This window comes from Xenopus laevis, chromosome 4S (assembly GCF_017654675.1).
Source record: "Xenopus laevis strain J_2021 chromosome 4S, Xenopus_laevis_v10.1, whole genome shotgun sequence".
Lineage (NCBI taxonomy): Eukaryota > Metazoa > Chordata > Amphibia > Anura > Pipidae > Xenopus > Xenopus laevis.
The window spans coordinates 65,198,034-65,222,846 of record NC_054378.1 but is presented as its reverse complement, the minus strand read 5'-3'; the positions used below and the strand labels follow the sequence as shown (position 1 = coordinate 65,222,846).

Below are 24,813 nucleotides of genomic sequence, written 5' to 3'. Positions count from 1 at the left end.
TTTGCAGTTTCAGCAATATGGTTACTATGGTCCAGATTACCCTAGCGACACTGCATTTGTTTGAATAAGAAACTGGAATATGAATATGACAGGCCTGAATAGAAAGATGAGTAATAAAAATTAGCAATAACAATACATGTGTAGCCTTACAGAGCATTTGCTTTTTAGAAGGGGTCGAAAGCTGCAAAGTGTCAAAAGAAAAAGGCAAATAACTATAAAACTATAAAAAAATAAATAATGACGATCAATTGAAAAAGTTGCTTGGAATTGGCCATTCTACAACATACTAAAAGTTACCTTAAAAAAAAAAAAAATAATAGGTGCTCGTGATCTGATGGACATAAAGTTGTAGGTGGATACTTTTGTCTATATAGTGTGTCCGCATACTTTTGGTCACATGCAGGATAAATAAGTCTATTCTGTACTTGAAATATATTATTCTCAAAGACTAATTAAAGATAATTAAATGTGTAGCTTTGTTCCAGAAATGTTTTCATTTAGCAATCTGGTTCCTTAGAGACCCTTCATTGAGTTGTAGATTTTGATTGAAGCCATTGGGAGAATGCATCTTGTTTAGCCATTTCTCATTCCTAGGAGTAAAGTGTGCTGAAGTGTTCTGCTAGAAATACTCAAGAATTACATTTGTCATTATGCTCTCAACATCCCAGCTGGGGGTTCTTAATTAGGGAAATTGGATTATTATTTGGAGACAGGGGAGGCTTTGTCTCTTTACATTGAATAAAGGGTACAAGTAGGCTTTAAGTATGCAAATTTAAAAGTGCATTCAGAGGCTAACCTGACAGAGTATATTAATGTGATGGCCACTAATATGTTATAATTGTTCTATGAAGTTTGGAATGTGACAACTACACTAAAGGTGGCCATAGACTTAAAGATCCGCTCGTTTGGCGACATCGCCAAACGAGCGGATCTTTCCCTGATATGCCACTAAACTGCGTGGCTATAACGGGGGTAATTCGAGCGTTCGGCCGTATGGCCGAATGATCGAATTACGATGCTCCAAGCGGCTCCGACGGGTTGGTCGGGTAAAAATCCAACCTTCCCGATCGATATCGTGGCCAGATATCGATCGGGAAGACCCGTCGGAAGCCCCCATACACGGGCAGATAAGCTGTCAAATCGGTCCAAACGACCGATATCTGCAGCTTTATCTGCCCGTGTATGGCCACCTTTACCCTGTGTGTTATCCATGTTTACTGCAGACATATCTGCATAGAGTGTAAGATTGATTGTCTTGGTCTGACTGCATTGTGCTAATTAATTTAAAAGGGACAGCATAATCACATAAAAAAAGCATTTGCTTTAACTCATATAAAGTATATGTTTGATGGTTGAAAGTAGCACTTGCAACAGAAATTAAAAAAGTAGAACTTGCAACAGAAATTAAAAAAGTCCATTTCTGTTTGCATATTTCTGGTGCTGTGAATGTATCTTATTCTCATTTAAAGGGATTAAGTCAGACTGAGTAGTTCTAAAGGAGAGTCCAAAGTCTGGTATTAGCAGTCTAACCTCCCCATATGTAATAAAAAGCACTACATTTGCCCAGGTGCAGTAACCCATGACAACCTGAAACTTGAACAGGTTTCTAGTGAATACTACCTATTATTGGTTGCTATAGGTTACCGCACCTGGGCAAGCTTAATGTCTCTCCTTGCACTCTAAAGAAGTAGACCCCCTTTAAAAAAATAGCATTCCCTTTGATGTCTCGTATTACAAACTGATTGTCTATTGATTTTTGTTTTCCTATTGAAAAAGTTGGGAATCTGTGTTAAATGTAAATAAAAACAACCTTAGATGATTAGCAAATCATTTAAACCATTTATTTAATTACAAATTTTACAAAGTCAACACATCCAATGTTGAAACTGAGAAATGTTCTTGTTTTCTGCAAAATATAAACTCTCTTTTTATTTGATTCCAGCACCACATTTAAAAAAAAGTTGTGTCAGGGGCAAGAAAAGACTGGAAAATGTGTCTAATGCTAAAAAGAGAGCATTACAGAGAGACTGGGTGTCTCAGAAGTAAAGAGGGGTACCCACTATGTAAAACACTGCACAGGCAGATGACAACAATTTAAGAATATTATTCCTTCATGTAAATTTGCAAAAAATTTGGGGTTCCACAGTACATAATAGCATTAAAAGATTTAGACAATGAGGGGAATTCTTTGTACACAAGACCAAAACTAGCATTGGATTGCTGTGCTCTTCAGACCCTCAGACAGCACACAGACACAATTCTATAGTGAATATCATTGCAGGGATTCAGGAATACTTTCAAAAACCATTAACTGTGAACATAAATATCCATGCAAAGATGAATGGGTCCTATCGCATTTAAAATGAACTGAGGTGAAGTGGAAAACTGTGATCTGTCAAATTAAAATTTGAAATTCTTCTTGGAAATCATGGATGTTGTATCCTCCAGGCTAAAGGTGGGATGTATCATCCTGCCTGTTATCAGGACAACATTTAAAAGCCAGCATGGTATGGGGGTGCATTAGTGTGCATGGCATTGGTAACTTGCACATCTGAGAAGGCACCATTAATGCTGAATGAATATATATATATAGGTTTTAGTGGAATTTATGCTGCCATATGCTATCCAGACACTGTCTTTTTTCAGGGAAGGCCTTGCTCATTCCAAACCATATTCTGCACATATTAAATCAGCATGGCTTCACAGCCTGCAAATCTGTCATCCATTGACATTTGTCGAAATTAATAACATTTCAATATTTTCACTTCAATATAGGGTTTAAAGTAAAATCACTGGGCAGTGCTAAAATCACTTACCTGATACCCTGATCCACCTATTCGCTAAAAATCACACTGCCTTGGAGTATTTCTGTAGACAGGCCCGAGCCTAGGGGCGCATCCCGCCTAGCCACTTCATGGGGAGCTGTGCACCCCCAGTTCGCCGGTGCTTGTGCTCATGCATGCTCGCGGGCAGGGGAGGGGGGTAGTGAGGGTGGGCACTAGGTGACTGGTTGATTGGACTGTGTGGCCTAAGTGCGCCCGCCACAGAAATCCAGCCCTGTCTGTAGAATCTCTTAGTCGTCATCTACTTCAGCTTCTTCTATTTTCTCTTTGTTCCAGTGATATTTATACATTGTTTTCTCTCTCTTAGCTGGCAAAGAAGATCCGTGAAAAATTTAACCGATATTTAGATGTGGTGACACGCAACAAACAGGTTGTAGAAGCATCTTACACTGCTCACCTGACATCTCCATTGACGGCCATCCAGGACTGTTGCACTATTCCAGCTTCAATGATGGAGTAAGCTACAATGCTATTTACACTGCAAAGATCCATAGACATAACCTTAACAAAATAAGCATTGCACTGCGGCCATATTATATGTCTTATAGTATAAAGTTGTTGACTCTTAAATTGGCAAGAGACCTGTGGACGGGTATACATTCAATCTGGAAGCTGTGTGGCAAGATGGTTTTAGATAGACTTATATAGCTCACATACAAAAGGGTTGAATCACATAGTATTGGTACTTATGTCACCTAGCTTTAGTAAACATACTATTGCTTCACAACAGATCCCTGATTTCGTTATTTGATTTAGGATTCAGACAAATCTAATCTCTGTGTGTAAGAATCAGATTTGGCTAAATCAGTGGTCCCCAACCTTTTTTACTTAAGAGCCACATTTAAATGTAAAAACAGAGTTGGAGAGCAACACAAGCATGGAAAAATCCATGGGGATGTCAAATAAGGGCTGTAATTGGCTGTTTAGTAGCCCCTATGTGGACTGGTAGCCTAGAGGAGTATTTGTTTGGCAGTACACCTGGTTTTTATACAACCAAAACTTGCCTCCAAGCCAGAAATTCAAAAATAAGCACCTGCTTTGATATCACTGGGAGCAACATTCAAGGGGTTGGTGAGCAACATGTTGGGGACGACTGGGCTAAATCATTAGTTACTCACTTACTGGTTCTGAGCCTTAATACCAGCTTACATAGCAGAAATATAAGGAGAATGTTATTTACAGATAATGAAATGTTATTGATTGTGCTAAAGCGTGAATGTATAAATTCGATTTCCGATTTGGTTCAGTATTTTGCTATATCTTCTATGGAGGATCTATAGTCATTTGAAATTGTGTGCATCCCTAAAAGCATTTCAATGGAATAAGGTATTGCACTCTGGGTAAATATCTGCTAATATTGAAAGATAGTTTGTAAAATGTGTATTTACAAGGAAAGCTCAATTCATTGTTCCCATTTATTAGGGTATACCCCTTTGAATTTAATATCGGAATTCTCCCACACTGGTGCTCCTCTACACCATGTTTCTTAAGGAAAAAATTTTTTTTTTCAAAATAATTTTTTTTTATTGGTTTCACACAATTCACAGTACAGAATGAAAGGCATAATAAAAGCAACAGATCACAGCGGTACATAAGATGACATAGTAGCGTGTCTACAGTCAGACCATTTTACGAGCTACTTTAGGAAAAATTTAATTTAAGGCGGATCACCCCTTTAATATCCCACACGCACCAGAAACATTACTATTGCATGGATAAAAATGCCTTATGTGACACTTAATACTAAAAAGTGACTGAACAGTAACACCAAAAAATTAAACTGTTTTGAAGTAATGAGAATATAAAGTACTGTTGCGGTGCACTGGTACAACAAGTGTATTTACTTCAGGTACTCTGCAATAGTTAATATAAACAAGCTGCTGTGTAGCCATTGGGGCAGCCATTCAAAGCAGAAAAAGGAGAAAAGGCACAGAATACACAGCAGATAACAGATAAACTCTGTAGTATACAATGGGTTTCTTCAGAATGTATCTGCTATCTACTGTGTATCCTGTGCTTGATTGGCTGCCCCCATGGCTATAAAGCAGTTTGTTTATATCAACTATAATAGTCTTTCTGAAGCAAACACACCCATTTAACCTGGACAGGGCAGCACTACATTATATTGGCATTCCATTAAAACACTTTTATTTTGGTGTTACTGTTCCCTTTAAACGTGCTTTGGCTTTAAACAATCATTGCCTTATACTAATTGCAAAGTTAGCTCCTTTGTTGTTTTTGTTTTCTTATAAATGTAAGAAATAAGAATCTTAAAATGCTAATGTTTAAGTGAACCTGCAATTTACACTGAATTTAGGCCACATCAAAAATAGTCCAAGCCAAAGTTAGCACTAGCTTGATGTAAGATTCAAAGCATCGGCAATTTTATTTTATCTTCTACATTGCTGATCTCCTGCTTGTAAATCCTGTTGAAGGAGAATAAAAATGACTGTGGCCTGATGGGAATTTAATGTCTGAAGTTCAAAGCAGTCTGCACATCAGAGCAGATGTCAATCAAACGAACATCTTGCAAGCCATGCAGGGAGCGGATTTCTCTGTGGGGAGGAGATCAAAGTGGGAGTCACTGCACTGTTTTCTCCCTTGGGATGCAGTTTCGATCAGTTCTTCATTAAAGTGAATCCAGAAGGCACTTTTCCCCTCTTCTATTTCTCCCCCACTTTTTCCTTCCTTAATGTAACTTCCCTTGAAAATGAATTTCAGGCGGCTTTTTGATCTGATGAAAGTAAGCGAGGAAACCAATTACGGTTAAATAAATGTGTTTTTCTCCCCATTGAAGGCAACCTTGTGTTGCTTTTCAAGGGATACATTTGACTGTTGTCATTCCTGTCATTGTGTGTGCATGCACACTGCATCAGCAGAAGTGCTCATCCACCCAACTGCCATTATTTTAACTCTTTGGGAAAGGAGCTTGCCTCTCTCATGCCTTTTAGAAGTAGTTACTTTTTATTGTAGGATGACTTGTGGGGCTTACCTTGTTACAGGTGCTGTTCTGTCTGGCACAGAATTCATTAAAGGAACAGTCCAGTGTAAAAAAAAAACTGTATAAATAGATAGGCTGTGCAAAATAAAAAATGTTAGTATAGTTAGCCAAAAATGTAATCTATAAGGGTGGAGTGACTGGATGTCTAACATAACAGAACTGCCTGCTTTTCAGCTTTGTAACTCTGAGTTAGTCAGTGACTTGAAGGAGGGCCACATGGTACATAACTGTTCAGTGAGTTTGCAATTGATCCATAGCTTTCAGCTCAGATTCAAAAGCAACAGTTATGACCCATGTGGCCTCCCCTCAAGTTACTGATTGGTTACTGCCTGGTAACCAATCAATGGAAACCAAGAGAGCTGCAAAGCAGGACGTTGTGTTCTGGCTATTATGTTACACATCCAGTCACTTCAGCCTTTATACATTACATTTTTGGCTAACTAACTATATTAGAAACATTTTTTATTTTGCACAGCCTATTTATCCAGTTTTTATACTTTCTACTGGATTAAACACAAGTAGTTGCCCAATATTGTTTAGGCAAATTGCAATGGGAGTTTGTTGTCCTACATTTACATATTGGTTCTTAATGGTGATGAACATACAAAAAAAAAAATACAATATTTGTACATTTACATTTTATTGTTGCATGGAAATAGTAAGATTACATTTATTTTATTTCAGATTTGATGGGAATTTTAATACAAATGTGTCCAAAACTATTAGCTGCGACAGACTTTCTACTACTGTAAACAGTCGAGCATTTAATCCAGGGCGAGATTTAAACTCAGGTTGGTAACATACCATAATTGGTCATTTAATTTCAACGTGTATTTGTTTTGCTTTTACATTATATTGTGCAAAAGTGTATTTATACTCCCATGCCTCAGGCAACAGCTGCAGTAAACCAGGCTGCTAGAAAGAAAAGAAAAATTGTGTACACCGATCCAAGTGGCAATCTCAGTTATAAAGGCTAACCAAAGTGCTGCTGCATATGGGAATGGAAAGAGGCCTAAAGGGGTACTATAGGAAAAAATGAATCTTTAGTATAAATGATCATTTATAATGACTGACTTATTAAAGGTGTTGTTCACCTTTACATGAACTTTTAGTATGATGTAGAGCAGCCGTGCCCATACTTTACTAATGTAAGGTCTATTTTTAGTGATGCTCTCCCATTTTGATCTACATCCATAATCGCATTGTTAGCATTTTGTATTGCTTAAATGTTACATTGATTCATGGGTAAAGTTATACGTATTACTATATTTAAGAATGTTATTTATTATGTATTATTATTGTATTATTATTATAATAACAATATTCATTATTTATTATTAACTATTCCTTATGTAACCATAACAGAATAAATACCTGAATTAAACAGAAGGGTGATTTAGACAAGCTGTAGATCTCAAGACTAGACAGTGACTGGAGATCTACTGATCACCAGCTAAAGGTCTACTGGTAGATCCCGATCTACCTTTTGGGCACCCCTGATGTATAGAGTGATATTCTGAGACAATTTGCAATTGGTTTTCATGTTTTATTATTTGTGGTTTTTTGGTTATTTAGCTTTTTATTCAGCAGCTCTCCAGTTTGCAATTTTAGCAGTCTGGTTGCTAGGGTTCAAATTACCCTGGCAACCATGAATCAATACGATTAAGAGACTGGAATATGAATAATAGGAGAGGGCCTGAATAGAAAGATGAGTAATAACAAGTAACAATAACATTTAATGTGTAGCCTTATAGATCGTTTGTTTTAGATGGTGCCAGTGACCCCCATTTGAAAGCTGGAAAGAGTCAGAATAAGAAGGCAAATAATTAAAAACCTATAAAAAATAAATAATGAAGACCAATGGAAAAGTTGCTTAGAATAAGCCGTTCTATAACATACTAAAAGTTAACTTAAAAACTGAACCACCCCTTTAAAGAATCTTGACAGATTGTCATAAACATACAGTATATCTGTAATTACCTCTGTGAAGCTACATTTTTGCACAGAACTTGGACAAGGTGCCTTTTATTAATTTAAGGGATGCACCGAATCCAGGAATCGGTTCAAGATTCGACAAAGATTCAGCCTTTTTTGATAGGATTTGTATTTAGCAATATTCAGGTGCCTCCAAATCAAAAAAATGACATTACATTTTATTACACAAACAAGGAAGTAAAGAATTCTTTTAACTGTGCACTGTGCGCATGGTTGTCTTTCCTCCTCGTTTCCCTAATGTATATATGCAAATTAGGGTTTGGATTCAGTTTGGTATTCGGCCAAAGCTTTCACAATGGTTTCAGGGTTAGTCAAATCCTAAAAGTGGATTGGTGCATCTCTAATTGATTGACATTAGAAGTGTTGACAGGTGGATGTTATCACTTTGACCACCACTGTTGTCTGTCAGATGGCATGGGTCCTCAAACAGCCATGTCCCATAGACCTTCCGGTTATAATATGCTTAGTTTAAAAGATCAGGGTCCACTTTGCTCCTTTTCAAGCACTAGCACTGGGAGCTGGGCAGAACAGTGTTTTTTATTCAATACACGTACAATATTAGTAAGTATAAGTATTCTCATATTTTAGTAATACTTGCCCTTTTAAGTGTTCTTGATGGAATGTTCAAAGTAGAAGGAAAATGTTAATTTACATTTTTGTGTTCCCTATACTGTGATTGCTAAAAGCCGTTACTAGCTCCCTGTTTACATTCATGAGGGGCGCAGCTCCAGGCACTTACAGATTGTTTAGAAATAATCTGTAGGATTCAAAGTTCATGGTTTCAGTTCATCTTTCAGTGTGTTAGAAACTGACCCCATCAGTGAAGTAAACACTTGGTTACTATAAATACACTTGATTGATGGTGTTTAGAATGAGGCTGTAATAAAGGAGGGGAGAATAATAATATAGATGTTAATAGGTCAGATAAAGCCTCAAGAGCTTGACATGCACCCATCAGAAAATGTCTGGCAGAACTTTTGCAAATTATCATGTGGTTCTTATTTAAAGGGCAAGTCAATCCCAAAATAAAAAAAATGCCTAATAAAAAAAACATCATTCTAAGTAACTTTCCAAGTTAAGGTGGCCATACACGGGCCGATAAAAGCTGCCGACAGACTGTGTCGGCAGCTTATTGGCCCGTGTATGGGGCCCCCCGACGGGCTTCACCGATCGAGATCTGGCCGAAAGTCGGCCAGATCTCGATCTGATGGGACAAAAAATCCCGTCGGATCGCGGCCGCATCTATTCGTTGATGCGGCCCCGTGATCCGACCGCCCATTGCTATTCGTTAAAATGCCTCAAGGTGGGCATATCAGGGAGAGATCCGCTTGTTTGACGTCATCGCCAAACGAGCGGATCTCTCAGTGTATGGGCACCTTAACTCCTTTTTCAGATGTTGCAAAAGTTTTAAGTTCCTCAGAGAAACTAACCTAGTTAGGGTGAGATGTGTTTAAAAAGCCCTTCACATGCAAGACATGCAGTGTAACAGAAGGTATTTACATGCCTCATGTGTAGACACATAGTACTGCCTTAATACCGAAATTATTCTTTATGCCCATGTGAAGACAGGTCTGTTAATCAGCCACCTTGTATTACATTGTATCAACAGTCTGGGCCATCAGGTCAGAGACTAGAAATGGACAAACATTGCTTTCAATAGCAATACATACCGTATACCAATAACTTTGTAATGTATATTACAGAGTTGCTTACAATTATGTTTTCTTTTATTGGACAAATTTTTATTTTGAGTTTGATTTGCCCTTTAAAGGGCAAGTAAAGTCTAAAATAGAATAATGTTAGAAATGCTGTATTATGTATACTAAATATAAACATGAACTTACTGCACCAGCAGCCTAATAAAACAAATGATTTATGCTTTCAAAGTTGGCGCAGGGGGCTGTCATCTTGTAACTTTGTTAGACATTTCAGCAATATCAAGACTCGCACATGCTCAGTGTGGTCTGGGCTTCAGTTGGGAGGTTAAGCTTAGGGATCGTCATAAATTATCAAAACAGCACATGTCAAATAATATCTGCCATAGAAGCCAATACAGCAAGACTGATTAATAATCATAATATAGAGACTGCACTGAGTCTCTGGATACAAATCTCTACAGGGAATCCAACAATGCTGCTCGAGTTCTGGGAAGTAAGGTGGGGATTTGAAAGTATGATTGTTTCCCTGCACCGCAGTTGGGGACCATCTGACAATTCCTATCAACAGCAGTAAAAGAAGGGGGAATTGCACTGCATACAGTCAGGTTTATGATAAAAACTGTAGACATCTTTTAATTTAAGTATATTGGAGATAGATTTCTTTTTCATTAAAGAAAGTAAAAATGGGATTTTATATTTTTACCTTTACATGCCCTTTAAAGTCAAATTCTGGATTTAAGATCTCTCTAACTTAGGGTTGCCACCTGGCCAGTATTTTACCTGCCTGGCCGGAAAAAAATGATGGCTGATCCCAATTTTATTATTAGGGAAAAAAGATAAATATATAGGAAGGCCGGTATTTTTTCCAGAAAATTTAACTGCCTTGTTAGAGATGTACATGCTATGATTGTACCATGTTAAAACCATTCACCATTCATACAGTCAATATTTTTGCTGGAGATTACATAACTGTGTACAGCAAATTTACAGTGTTAAAGCTGTACGGGGCTTTGTTTAAAAAAAAAAAAAATGGAAAATGTATGGCAACCATACATCTGGACAGTCTCACAGACAGCATTTATTTAGTCCACAGATTAACCCAGTATTAAATAAAATGAAATATTCAAAAGATATTTTGAAATCATGCAAAATTATACAGGTTTTCGTTCTCATATTTTTTCCTCTGTGTTGTTAGTGCTAGCTGACAATCTGAAATCCAACCCTGGAATCAAATGGCAGTATTTCAGCTCAGAAGAAGGTATTTTCACAGTTTTCCCTGCACACAAGTTCCGATGTAAAAGCAGCTATGAGCATCGCAGCAGGTATACAGCATTAGTACTAATGAGAATGTTTTGGATTTACCAGGTCATTTTAAGTGATTTCATGTGGTTTCTTATTGCTTAAATGTAACTATCCTGAAATATATTGGTTTTTTTTTTGCAGGGTAAATTAAGACAAACAATATTAAAAAGAAAGAATAAAGGTCATTTGCAGGAGACCACACATCATTAAACTTGCTACATTTTTATGTACTATAAAGCAAAATAACTAAATTTACCTTTTATAAATACTAAACTGAGTAAACAATGCTGTGATTCTAAGGCTAGGACAAGGTGATTGTGGATCTCGTTCTGCCGAGAATCCACTCCTTTGCTCCTACTCTGCCTGCACCCAGAAACATTGTCTCCACTCGGATACAGGCAGATCCGGTGGAATTTGGTCTGAAACTCAACATTTTGCCTTTCACACCGAAATCTGCCCTCTCTTAAAGGGATACTGTCATGGGAAAAACATTTTGTCAAAATGAATCAGTTAATAGTGCTGCTCCAGCAGAATTCTGCACTGAAATCCATTTCTCAAAAGAGCAAACAGATTTTTTTATATTCAATTTTGAAATCTCACATGGGGCTAGACATTTTGTCAATTTCCCAGCTGCCCCTGGTCATGTGACTTGTGCCTTCACTTTAGGAGAGAAATGCTTTTTGGCAGGCTGCTGTTTTTCCTTCTCAATGTAATTGAATGTGTCTCAGTGGGACATGGGTTTTTACTATTGAGTGTTGTTCTTAGATGTACCAGGCAGCTGTTATCTTGTGTTAGGGAGCTGCTATCTTGTTACCTTCCCATTGTTCTTTTGTTTGGCTGCTGGGGGGAAAAAGGGAGGGGGTGATATCACTCCAACTTGCAGTACAGCAGTAAAGAGTGATTGAAGTGTATCAGAGCACAAGTCACATGACTTGGGGCAGCTGGGAAACTGACAATATGTCTAGCCCCATGTCAGATTTCAAAATTGAATATAAAAAAAATCTGTTTGCTCTCTTGAGAAATGGATTTCAGTGCAGAATTCTGCTGGAGCAGCACTATTAATTGATTCATTTTGAAAAAAAAATGTTTTTCCCATGACAGTATCCCTTTAAGAAAAGAAGAGCAGCAGGGCAGCAGATTATCTGCCTGTGGAGGAACCTAAATCGTCTGGCGCTACCCTTAGACTAATTTTCCCAGTGTTTCTGAGCAGGTCCATTGTTGCATATGCTTTAGGCAGTTTGTTTCCCATAGATCTTGGTGACAGGCAGATGGGGACCTTTTGCTGAAATTCTGATGCATAGAAGCCATAGCCATATTAATCACCACAAACAGTACATTATAGGGATACGTTATCCAGACAGCTCCAAATTACAGGAAGGTCATCTCCAATAGAGTCCATTTTAAACAAATTTTTGAAAATGATTCCCTTTTTCTCTGTAATAATAAATCAGTACCTTGTACTTGCTCCCAACTAAGATATAATTAATCCTTATTTGAGACAATACCTGATCCCAACTAAGATATAATTAACCCTTATTTGAGGCAATACTTTATTAAATGTTTAAATGATTTAAAGGAACAGTAATACCAAAACATGAAAGTGTTTTAAAGTGATGAAAATATAATGTATTGTTGCGCTGCACTGGTACAACTGGTGTGTTTGTCTCAGAAACTACTATAGTTTATATAAACAAGCTGCTGTGTAGTCATGGGGGCAGCCATTCAAAGCTAAAAAAACGGAGAGAATGCACAGGTTATACAGCAGATAACAGATAAGCTCTTTAGTATACAATGGGATTCTTCAGACATCATCTGGTATCTACTTTGTATTCTGTGCTTAAGGGCAGAGACACACTCAGATTTGAAGAGATTAGTCCCCCAGCGACAAATCTCCTCTTCGGGGTGACTAATCTCCCTGAACTGCCTCCTGTCGGCTAGAATGTAAATTGCCGGCGGCAATTGGTGCACTTCGTTTTCCGAAGTTGCCTCACGAGGAAACTTCAGACGACTTCGGAAAACAAACGGCTCAGAGTGCCATCCAACCGGTGATTTAGATCTCCCCGAATCTGAGCGTGTCTCTGCCATAAATGGCTGCCGCTATAAACTATAGTTGTGTTTCTACAGCGCAAACACCAGTTTAAGCAGTGCAGGGCATTATATAAATATAATATACATTATATTGTCATTCCTTTAAAACGCTTTCATTTTTTGGTGTTACCGTTCTTTTAAACAGACAAAGAATGGCATATCAAATTACATAAAGACCCCTTATCTGGAAAACGTCAGGTCCCGAGCATTTGTACACAACCAGTCCCGTACCGGTAAAAAAAAAAAAAAAGTTGCCTTTATGGAGATAATTTTTAAAATAAGAATGTCACACTGGATGTATGTCCTGCTTTTAATAGGATAAGTAGTAGAGTAAAAAAAATAAAGAGAATTACAATTACCTAAATATTAAGGCTAATGTCTGGCATGGAGTTTTTATAATGCAAAATAGAAAGCATATATTTTTCATTTAAATGTTATTTCTTATTAAAACCAAGCACTCATTCTACCAACATACTAATTCCTTATGAAGCCTAGCATAGGTTCTGATATGAGTAATGATAAAATGTAAATCTCTGCATCATTGTGTTTTAATGTCTATTATAAGATCCATTGTAATAATAAGGCCATGTATTCCTATCTTTCAGGTTAATGTGTTCTGTGTGTATATTGATCAATAGTTGATCCTTCTGTAGAGAAACCCAGATGTTATTGCTATTTTCACAGAATATAAATTGCAGTGCACTTCCTTTATCCCTGGTTGCGGTTACAAAAACAGACTAAGTAGTAGTTCCATTTGAACATGTTGAAAGATTTTCTTTATGTTCCTTACTTGTCGCTAATTTATCATATATAATGAAACAACTAATGATTACTTAATGTGCTTGCTTTTCTGTGTGCACAAGCAGCACAATAAATTGTTCTATTGACCTGCTACAGCTGCTGAATCAGCTCATTTCCCAGCCACATGTTGCAGCTCATTTGACAAGATGTTTATGTAGATAAGTATCTGAGATTATTCTTAGATTACTTTTATTGGCTGACTCTTGAATGCCACGATGAGTACGTTATGTGTGTATATATGCACGGTATACAGTTTATTATCTGGAGTCTACCCAGTGCTGTCAGGAGTCTTAGGGCTGAGTGAATATTGAGTTATTTATATAGTGATGATTGGTGTTAAAATTAATATATGTAACCTTAACTGCCCCTTCCCCTTCAATTCACTTCAGAATGGTCCAAGGTTACTTGAACCAACACATTTGTTTGTTTGAGTGGCTTCTAGTGCAATATTTGAAATTCTTGCCAGAAACACTTTAGACACAAGTGGCCAAACAATCTGTTTGAAGATGTCTCTCTCCTGTTCTGCTGTTAGGAATTGAGCATATGTCCAAATTCTATGCAAAGCATTGTTGTATTTAAAGGGCAACATTTTGTGGGGGTAGAATACTACTAAAATACTAAATATTAAATTCCAATCAACACAATTTCTTCCCCTACAGACCAGTCTATGTGTCCACGGTTCGCCCCCAGTCAAAACATATTGTAGTCATTGTGGACCATGGAGCTTCCATTACAGAGACTCAACTCCAGATCGCAAGAGACGCAGCGCATGTTATATTGAATTCAATCGATGAACATGACAAAGTAAGCATTTTCCCCGATTTTATAAGGAACAATTTTAATCCTTAACATCAAAGGGACAGTAACTTTGAATAAGTAACTTTAAAGCGATTGATTTCTGTGCACCAAACAGAGCAATTAAATAATTTATCAGCAGTAATATATTTGTACAGCTAAAGTCTGCAAAGAAGAATATGTTTTAGCAAGGTGTTTGAACAGGCTTTGTAAAATATAGCATAACTTTCATCTTGGCAAGTATCCTCCAATAGCATGCATCTTCTACAAGCCAGTTTCTAGAACAATAGGTAGGCTGTTGTCAATGTGCATGGTATAATGAGCTCTGATACGTTACATACATGTAAATTTGCCTGTTCAAACATGTGGGTAAATGGAGAGGTTGTTGACCAGTATACTTACACATACCCTGGCAGCAAAATTGGCCAGTGTCCTCAGTTTCAAAGCATGTAAAGAATACATCTTCCTGCATTTAAAGGAATTACACACAAGAAATATAAAAAACACACACCTTCTCGTAGATATTTTCTTTTTAGATACATGGCAAAGCAGTCATTTTTGGGCCCAAAAAGTAATGCTGTTCTTTCCAAATGTATTTCACATTTAAATGCGTTCCTATTTGCTGTATATGTGGTGGTGTTAAGCAGATGATTCACTCTTGTGCAGATCTCCGTTCTAACTGTAGCTGATGTTGTGAGAACATGCTCTCTGGATCAGTGTTACAAGACGTTCCTGTCTCCTGCCACCAGCGAAACCAAGAGAGAGATGGCAAGCTTTGTATCTTCTGTTAAGTCTTCAGACAGCCCTACTCAACATGCACTTGGATTTCAGAAAGCTTTTCAACTGATCAGAAATACCATTAATGGCACAAGAATTCATGCAAGTAAGACTTTTGGTGACTTGTTTCATTTTTTAGATCTGGCAGGATAAGTGAGCTCCAGAACGAGATACGACAACAGTAGAAGAATGTTTTTGATTGTGAGCTGTCATGAGACTCATTTTTATATGGCTGTACTGTCTGCTGCAGAGTTTGGTGCAGAGCCTTACTTTCCTGATTGATTTCATGTCACAGGACTAAACCAGAAATTATACTATTTTGAATGTAGTGAGGCGATACAGAATTTTTGTAGATAGAAGTATTTGTAGTGTAAACTGTGTAATTTAGAAATAAAAATCATGACAGCATCCCTTTAAAGTTGCAGTCATTACACTGCCCAGGTATTAATACTCTGTCTGCGATGCACAATGTCCAAGACATGTCATTTTGGAATTCTGGTAAAGGGGGTATAGTTTCCCTTCACATTTTGCTGCACAGGTTTTTGACTATTTATGAAATTAATATTACTTTCCTTTTTATGGTCTGTCTTCTGAAATAAATTTTACAATAGATATATATACATGTATGTTTAGTTTTGTTTCATGTCAATCCATATAACTGTAGTAACTGCACAATATTGGAAAAACAGAGAATATTTTGTAATAACCTTGTGCTTAGCACCACTCCATTCTGTTTCTCCAAAGCAAATGCAAATATGGTATTGTTTTTAATATCCTGCAGTTTGAGTACCTTTAACAACTTATACATGTGACTTGAAACACTTTTGTTTGTACTTTTATATATAGTATAATAATAATATATATATAATAATATTAATACACTTATAAAGTGCCAGTACGTTCTGTAGTGCTGTACAATGCATTTGTGTATACATTAAACAATCATTTAATATGATCAAAGAATTACATGTATGCTAAAAACAATTTTAGTCAAAATGTCTCAGCCATTGATTGCTTCACAAATAGCTATGGAAAATGTGTTGCCTTAAAGGGGTTGTTCACCTTCCAAACACTTTTTTCAGTTCAATTGCTTTCAGATTGTTCATCAGAAATTCTGATTGTTCACCAGAAATAAAGCCTTTATTCAGTTGCTTTTTATTTTTTACCGTCTAAAGTTTCATGTTCCTGTCCCTGGTGTTTCAGTCTGGCAGCTCAGTGATCCATGCGCACTCTGAATTGTTACATTTAATTCTAGCAATTGTTAATGTTTGCTAAACTTAATACATTTCGCAGGCACTTCTGTGAATATTAGTTACTATTGTATCAATTGTAACAGCTGCCTTTAATGAAACTCAGGGATTCTGCTCAGCAGGGACAACAAATTATCAATTTAGGGGCAGATATTGTGAGTTCAAATTTTAATAAATAAAAACTTATCCATGTTCTATTCATTCCTATGGGTTTTATGAAGCATATTTATCAATAGGTGAAAATTAAAACTCCCCATTTGAGAAATATGCTTCCAAAAATCCCATAAGAATAAACAGAATGTTTGTCAGTTTTTATTTATTCAAATCTGAACTCACATTTTGATAAATCTGCCCTTTAATGTATCAGTTTAGAACAGTTTACACGGTCAGCGACCCCCATCCCAAAGCTGCTTCAGAAAGACATAAGAAGATGAAAAATTAACCTTTAAATTTCAATAATAGAAAAATGGCTGCAACTAGAAAGTAGAAAGTAATTGGAAAAAGTCTTTATTTTTGGTGAACTATCTGAAACCAACTAAAGGCTTGAGTGTTTGTGAGCAGCAGTCCACCCATCACCATTACATGTGCTTCAAGTTTAGATTTGGCTCTTTTTGGCCTGATTACATAGGCAGTCAAATGTCCCACAGTAGTTCAAGTAAAGTAGTTCAAGTGTAATAATATGATACATAGAGTTCCATGTATTATAACACAGTAACTAGAACAAGTATTGCTGAGTAATTTTAGTAGATTATAGTTTTATGTGGAAATCATTTACACCAATTTTAATGTTTGCTCTATTTCTTCCTTTCTTTTAAGATACAGACATAGTGATTATCTATTTATCATCTGGTATTACGTCTAAGGATTCTTCTGAAGAGGATAAAAAAGCTACTTTACGTGTCATAAGCGAAGCGAACAGTCTGCTGAACAATTCTGTCATGATATTAACCTACGCTATTATGAATGGTGAGAATAAAGGATGTAGAGAGTTCTGCGAATAAACTCTTTTGACTTTATGAAGATAATGTTTCGAAAATAATCTAGGTCGTATATACAAGCATTGGCAAAAGTTTGAGCTCCTTATTGAGTATTTCCTTAGTTAGAAGCTGCTGGAATGTATTTGAACCATTTGATGTAAAGGAAACTTCTTTGTTGGGGCACACATTTTGTTGTTTTTTTTTAAGTTTAATATAAAACCATAAATCGGATTTGAAGTCAGAAAATTTGTGTTGCTCAGGTAAGGTGATTTAGTCATTATGTCTTTCCCATTACATCAAAATGGGAAAAGACAAAGAAAGCACATTTCACAGGGGTGTACCAATTTTAGCCACCTCCTAGTGAAATAAATTGTTACTGTTTAAACATCCTTTTGGCAGTATATGCACAGAATAACTCCCCTCAAGGGAGTGGGAAAGCATGAAACACAAAATTTTCAGATATCTTGCATTAAAGTCAGCAGATTTACTTTTTGTTAAAGTAACCTACACCAGGCAGAAAAGCAAGGCAACTGCTTAAAAGTAAACAACCTTTTTTTCCATGAGGATCCCCGAAATTCTGGATTCTGGATTAGGTTTAGGATTCAGCTGAGTTCCAGATTGTTTTGCAATCCAGATTTTTTCTGAATTCTTAGTAGGGCTAAATGTTAACCCTTTAAGTCATGTGGATTTTTAGGGGTGGTTCACCTTTAAACGAACTCTTAGTAATTTATAGAATGGCATAGTTTTTGTAATCATTTGTTTTCCTGATTTGCCAGTTTCCCACTTTTAGAGAGTATTATTGACTTTAGCAGCCAGTTTTATTATTCTTGTTACTTTTTAATTACTTATCTTTCTATTCAGGCCCTATGTTATTCATATGTAAGTCTTTGGAATTTTAGAAGTTTGGAGTAGGCAGTGGTATGAATCAAACTTGAGAGCTGCTGAACAAAGAGCTGAACTTAAACCATAAAAAATTAAGACCAATTGCAAACGATCTCGGAGTATCACTGTCTATAGCGTATCAAAGGTTATTTTGAAGGCAAACTACCCCTTAAAGCCTCTAAACAACTTAATGCAATTATTGTTTTTCAGATGGAGCAGTTTTTTTTCAATTGGTCAGATGTGAATATGCTCATTAGATTTTGCATTTGGAGCAGTATTAAGCCAGCTCTTTAAATAATTTAATGTTTTATAGAGTCCAAAAATTATGGATATTGTGCATCCCTTCTTTGTTACCACTGTCCCAAGCTTTCTATAAATCATGGAATTTGAGTATTTTCTGAAACCTCAAATAGTCAGAATTTATTAAAGAAAAAACCTAAAACGTCACAAAGAAACCCCTGGCAAGTTAAATCTGGCAAGTTTCTGTAGAAGTCGATGGTAATTGTAAAGCAGCTTTAATTATTTTCCAAGTTTATTAAAAACATTCAAGATTTTCAGCCTTGTTCAAATTGAATGGAACAGTGTGATTTTTTTTTAACTTTTAATCCACGACAAAATGCAACTATTAGATACAAGTTTCTTCTTAAAGGGGTTTTCACCTTCCAAACACTTTTTCCAGTTCAATTGTTTTCAGATTGTTCATCAGAAATTTCAGTTTATTTTTTTTATTTTTTACCGGTTTTCCAAAATCTAATTTTAAATGTTTTTGTCTCTGGTGTTTGTCTGGCAGCTCAGTAATTCAGGTGCAGACTCTAAACTGTTACTATTTTGCAACATTTAATTGATATATTTTTCAGCAGTATCTGTGGAATATTAGCAACTATTGTATCAATTCTAACAGCTGCCTTTAATGAAACTCAGGGATTCTGCTCAGCAGGGACAAAGATAAGAAATGTATCAACTAAATATATCAATTTAGAACAATTTACAGGGTCGACGAGACCCCCCCCCCCCTCCCAGAACTACTTTAGAAGGTGAAAAAAGACACCGTTTAAACGATCCCACGTAGAATATAGAAAGTAATTAGAAAAAGTCTATTTCTGGTGAACAATCTGAAACCAATAAACTCAAGAGTGTTGGAAGGTGAACAACCCCTTTAAATAAGTGCTTGAGACCACGAACATCACAGTTATGATTTATTTTTTCTCAACCTTGAAAATAATAAATTGGCCTCTGATTATGATAGTAATGATAAACGTTTCTCAAATTAAATTGTTTCTCATCTTAACGGGTACTCTTGTAATCTGAGGTATGTAACGATGTTTGGTCTTTTAACCAGAACTTACTCTTCAGGAAAATGTCCCCTTTATATACCAGTGCCCAGACATTTATTAGTTGGCATATTTATTAACTAATTCAGTAAATATTTGTTCAGAAGTGCACTATTAATATTTATTTATGTTTCTTCTTCAGAGGGAGTCACAGGTTTGAAAGAATTAGCATTTCTTCGTGACCTGGCAGAGCAAAACTCGGCAAAGTATGGTGTCTCTGACAAGACAGGGCTTCCTGTTACAAAGGGAAGCATGATGGTGCTAAACCAGCTCAGCAACCTGGAGACGACTGTGGGACGATTTTATACCAACCTTCCCAATCGAATGATTGATGAAGCTGTGTTTAGTCTGCCTTTCACTGATGAAATGGGTGATGGTAAGAGAATTTATATCTTTTCAATACTTGATTTTTCTTTTTTTGCAGTATCCATCAAGCAGCAAATGTGGATGTAAATAAATTCCTTCACTACTTATTGATTAGCCTGTACTGGTAGACCATAAGCATATTGGTCAGCAGTAGTTTCTGCACTAATGTTGCATTCATTATAGGATTGCACAGTTTTATTGCTAAACTAAAAGTGTTATAACTAAACACTAAAATTGATGCATTTAGGTTAAAAATTTTACATGGTAATTGTCTTTAATTTTTGTCCTTTAAATTAGAAAAGTAGCATAGCTAATTATATCCATGTAGCATTCTTTTGTATTATAATTTCATTAATAATTTGGGTTTTGCCATACTGGTTGCCTTTTCTAGGGCAACTTTGGTTGGGCTTGACCAAATCTAGGATTTGGTCAGGATTTATTTGAATTCTTGACCATCCAGATTCAGCTACATCATGAGAGCCTCACTTCTTAACCCTTAAGGGGGTTATCAAAGTCTGAAAATTTCTCACTATTTTGTTAAAACCACTCTGACCAAATTCCTGCTGACTTTTTTTGCCAAATTTATCCATAAATTTTTTACAAAAAAAGCTTGTGGGGAACAGACTCGATAAAATCATAAAAATATCCAAATAGTTAAATTTTTTGGGATTTTACACCCAAAAGATCATCGGATTATTTCCCAGAAACCACAAAATATTCTAATTATTTTGTACGAAACCCAGCGCAGATCAGGATATCTTCCAATTGAAAATGGGACATCTGCCAATTGCTTCCACTTGACCTTGGCAGGTTTGAGATGGAATTCTTTTTTAGTCAGACTTTTAACACCATCAGGGTTTAATAAATCATGCAAAATGAGAGTTTTATTTTCGGAAAAAATTGTGTTTTCCCCTTTAAAAGTCCGACCAGATAAAAACGGACTTTAGTAAATAGCCCCCCCCCCCCCAATGTCAAGTGACATTAAAGTATTGAACAAGCCATGTTTTCAACATGAAGCCTTTTTATTTGTTAATGTTATAGAATTCAGTGAGCAAATTAGAGTTCAGAGTTGGGTCTGTATTTGGCCCAGTACTTTGCAGAAGAGCCGGTATTTGGCTAAATACAAAAAGCCTGGATTCATTTTAGCCATCATACTGTCAGCATCTTGTGGTCAGTAATAAATATTTAATTTCAGTGGCGTTTTTTGAACAAAGTGTTAGCGAAGGCAAATACGCTGAGAACTAATGTTCAGCATGCAGGGAATAAAAAGCTTAAAGGGATACTGTCATGGGAAAAAAAATCAAAATGAATCAATTAATAGTGTTGCTCTAGCAGAATTCTACACTGAAATCCATTTCTCAAAAGAGATTTTTTTTATATTCAATTTTGAAATCAGACATGGGGCTAGACATATTGTCAATTTCCCAGCTGCCCCAAGTCATGTGACTTGTGCTCTGATAAACTTCAATCACTCTTTACTGCTGTACTGCAAGTTGGAGTGATATCACCCCCCTCCCTTCCCCCCCCCAGCAGCTAAACAAAAGAACAATGGGAAGGTAACCAGATAGCAGCTCCCTAACACAAGATAACAGCTGCCTGGTAGATCTAAGAACAACACTCAATAGTAAAAACCCATGTCCCACTGAGACACATTCAGTTACATTGAGAAGGAAAAACAGCAGCCTGCCAGAAAGCATTTCTCTCCTAAAGTGCAGGCACAAGTCACATGACCAGGGGTAGCGGGGAAATTGACAACATGTCTAGCCCCATGTCAGATTTCAAAATTGAATATAAAAAAATCTGTTTGCTCTTTTGAGAAATGGATTTCAGTGCAGAAGTCTGCTGGAGTAACACTATTAACTGGTGCGTTTTGAAAAAAACATGTTTTCCGATGACCGGATCCCTTTAATGGACATTTTAGGAACCGGATGCTGCTAACCATTGTCACGTTTGTGGCTTTGTTGTATAGTATTTACTAATGTTTTCTGAATTATTTTCTCAGATGGGATTTCTGTGATGCCATTCTATAATATTTACTGTTTTGTGTTGTTGTCTTTTGCAGGTTTGATCATGACAGTCAGTAAGCCTTGTTACTTTGGAAACTTATTGTTGGGAATTGTTGGAGTAGATGTTAACCTTGCATATATCCTTGAAGATGTGACCTACTACCAGGATTCCTTGGCATCATATACCTTTCTGATAGATAACAAAGGTAAGTTTTGTTATTGCCTTTACTGTATTAAAATATATTAATAAACAATTCTCCATCATATGAAAAATGCCATTTTATGTGAACATTTAAAAAGTTATTTAAATTTGCACCTGACCTAATTAGTGCATGTGTTCTCTGTGATGAGTGGTTTATTTTTGGCATGCTGCTTTTAACATTTTATTTAAAATCTTTTCTCCTCCAAGGTTACACTCTGATGCATCCTTCACTCACAAGACCTTACTTACTGGTAGAACCTCCACTGCACACAGATATCATACATTATGAAAATATCCCCAAATTTGCCTTGGTGCGACAGAACATCCTCAGGTAATATAAAGCATTACATAATTGTATAGTTTCATTAGAAGAGGAGATTGCCTTTAGTATATTTGTGGTGAAGGCACCATACTTGCAACAAATTTATCTGTGGAGGTCAATAAAAAGTCGGTATACATATAGTAATCTAGCAATAAGACAAGTGTTAAAGGTTGATGATAAATGCTCATAACAACTTTTTTTCTGCTGAAAATTACCAGTTCTGGTGCTTTCAGGAATTTTTCTCTCAAGTCAATCGGAAATGGCATGGTATATCCGCTGGCTGAAAATGCCCTGTGTGCCAACAGTTTTAATTTACAACCCCTTTTTAATTACTTTCTTAATATCTCTGGCAGCCACCCTCCACTTCTTTGGCAGGGGCACACAACAAGTCTTATTTAGTTGGGGCACAATTTAGTTACACATTTAACCAAGTTATAGGAAAACAGACTCAATAGCCAAGTATGTAATTTTAGGAAAAGTGAATACCTTAAGTACAGCAAACTGACACACTGCATTTATTGTAATATTGATGGATGTTTTACATGGGGTAAAACATATAGATAATATGCCTATTAATGTTACTGTCTGTGAAGACCTGAAGTTCTCTCTCTTTTTTTAGAACCTTAAGCACTCTTTCTGTTGACACTTACTCTCTGTAAGGAAATCTGCAGAAGTACCTGTAGTGTCCCCCAGCATACACACCCTCTTTCTCTCAAACAAGTATATCTAGTTTGCCAAATAGGAATTTGTAGTTTATCATAAAGAACACAAAGCCCTCTTTATTCCCCTGGGGTACAATGTTTTGCTTTTTGTCTGTTGTTTTGCAATACCAAAACAGCAATTGTAGCTATGTGATGAGTTGTGGTGGAACTTGCACACATCACAAGCATTGTCAATGCAATGAGAGTGCTCAGTTAGCTTTCTGTCAGCTTGATTCTAATATTTCCTTTCATGGAACTTACTGGTGTCTGTTCCCCATGTAGCCTCCCTCTGGGCAGCCAGATTATTACAGTGCCTGTAAACTCATCGCTGTCTTGGCACATCAACAAGCTGCGAGACCCTGGAAAAGAAGCATATAATGTCAGCTACGCTTGGAAAATGGTACAAATAAAGATCTAGACTAGCAATGTATTCTATATGTTTTAAAACAGAACATTACCTAAATGACTGTACTTAAGTTAAGTGCATACTGTCCAGAGCATCTTTCACAAATACAAAGCGTTCTCAAATAATACATAGCATTCTCAAATGGTTTATGAAACTGAAACTGTTTTGTTTATCTAAAGTTTGAATATACAAATTAGTGTTCCTATTTAGTGGTGTTTGGTCAGTAGTCTTCGGTGAGTTTTGATTTAAAAATATTTGGCAAATATGTATTCCCATTTTCTTTTGGTATATTCAAATTTCATTGTTTTATTTTGAAAATAGGTGCCCAAAGTCAACAGGTTTTTTTTTAATTATTATTATGAACAAACTACTTGCCTGTAACCTATTTCTGCTGTGTTGTCAAAGCCCTTTGCAATCCATTTGTTTTATCTGTTTGCACTTTTGCTCTAGGTTCAGGACACATCCTTCATTCTTTGCATCGTAGTAATTCAACCTGAGATACCAGTCAAACAACTAAAAAACCTGAACACTGTCCCCAGTAGCAAATTATTGTATCATCGCCTTGATCTTTTAGGCCAGCCGTCTGCCTGCCTCCATTTTAAGCAACTTGCCACTTTAGGTAGGTAACTGGTAAAATTTGTGCGACGAAAGTTATTAGCAATTAAGTTAAATGGTGTGATAAAATTCTGGGGTGTTCCCAGAATTTTATTACACCATTTTAACTAAATTGCTAATGTCATTTAAATCTTTCAGAAAGTCCAACTGTAATGTTAGCTGCTGGAAGTTTTTCTTCACCCTATGAGCACCTGAGTCAGCCTGAAACCAAGCGGATGGTTGAGCACTATACAGCATATCTGAGTGATAATACACGACTAATTGCAAATCCTGGCTTGAAGGTAATTTTTATCATATCGCTACAATCTACACAGGGTCAGGAGTCTATCCCTGTGCTAGTGGTCAGGCAGTTACCTTATTGTTGTTAAGAGAGTCAGAATACAGAAATAGTAGGCAACATTCCCCATAACATCATTTCTTATATGAAAAATAGGGTATGAATATGGAAGGGTAAAATACTTAGTTGCATATAATGTTATAATTAAAACTTATTTA

General features: G+C 36.4%; 1 protein-coding gene across 2 annotated transcripts in view; it reads left to right on the top strand.

Moving 5' to 3' along the window:
* The window catches only part of cachd1.S (cache domain containing 1 S homeolog), an 87,235-nt gene that overhangs the window by 43,994 nt on the left and 18,428 nt on the right, over window positions 1-24,813 (top strand). For both annotated transcript variants that reach the window (XM_018260763.2, XM_041561363.1), the window contains exons 3-14: window positions 3,151-3,299; window positions 6,529-6,635; window positions 10,693-10,819; window positions 14,348-14,492; window positions 15,150-15,366; window positions 17,327-17,476; window positions 19,843-20,076; window positions 22,129-22,278; window positions 22,482-22,605; window positions 23,580-23,697; window positions 24,154-24,322; window positions 24,457-24,599. In XM_018260763.2, coding sequence (XP_018116252.1) covers window positions 3,151-3,299; window positions 6,529-6,635; window positions 10,693-10,819; window positions 14,348-14,492; window positions 15,150-15,366; window positions 17,327-17,476; window positions 19,843-20,076; window positions 22,129-22,278; window positions 22,482-22,605; window positions 23,580-23,697; window positions 24,154-24,322; window positions 24,457-24,599 — 1,833 coding nt within the window. The remainder of the gene's footprint in view (window positions 1-3,150; window positions 3,300-6,528; window positions 6,636-10,692; window positions 10,820-14,347; window positions 14,493-15,149; window positions 15,367-17,326; window positions 17,477-19,842; window positions 20,077-22,128; window positions 22,279-22,481; window positions 22,606-23,579; window positions 23,698-24,153; window positions 24,323-24,456; window positions 24,600-24,813) is intronic.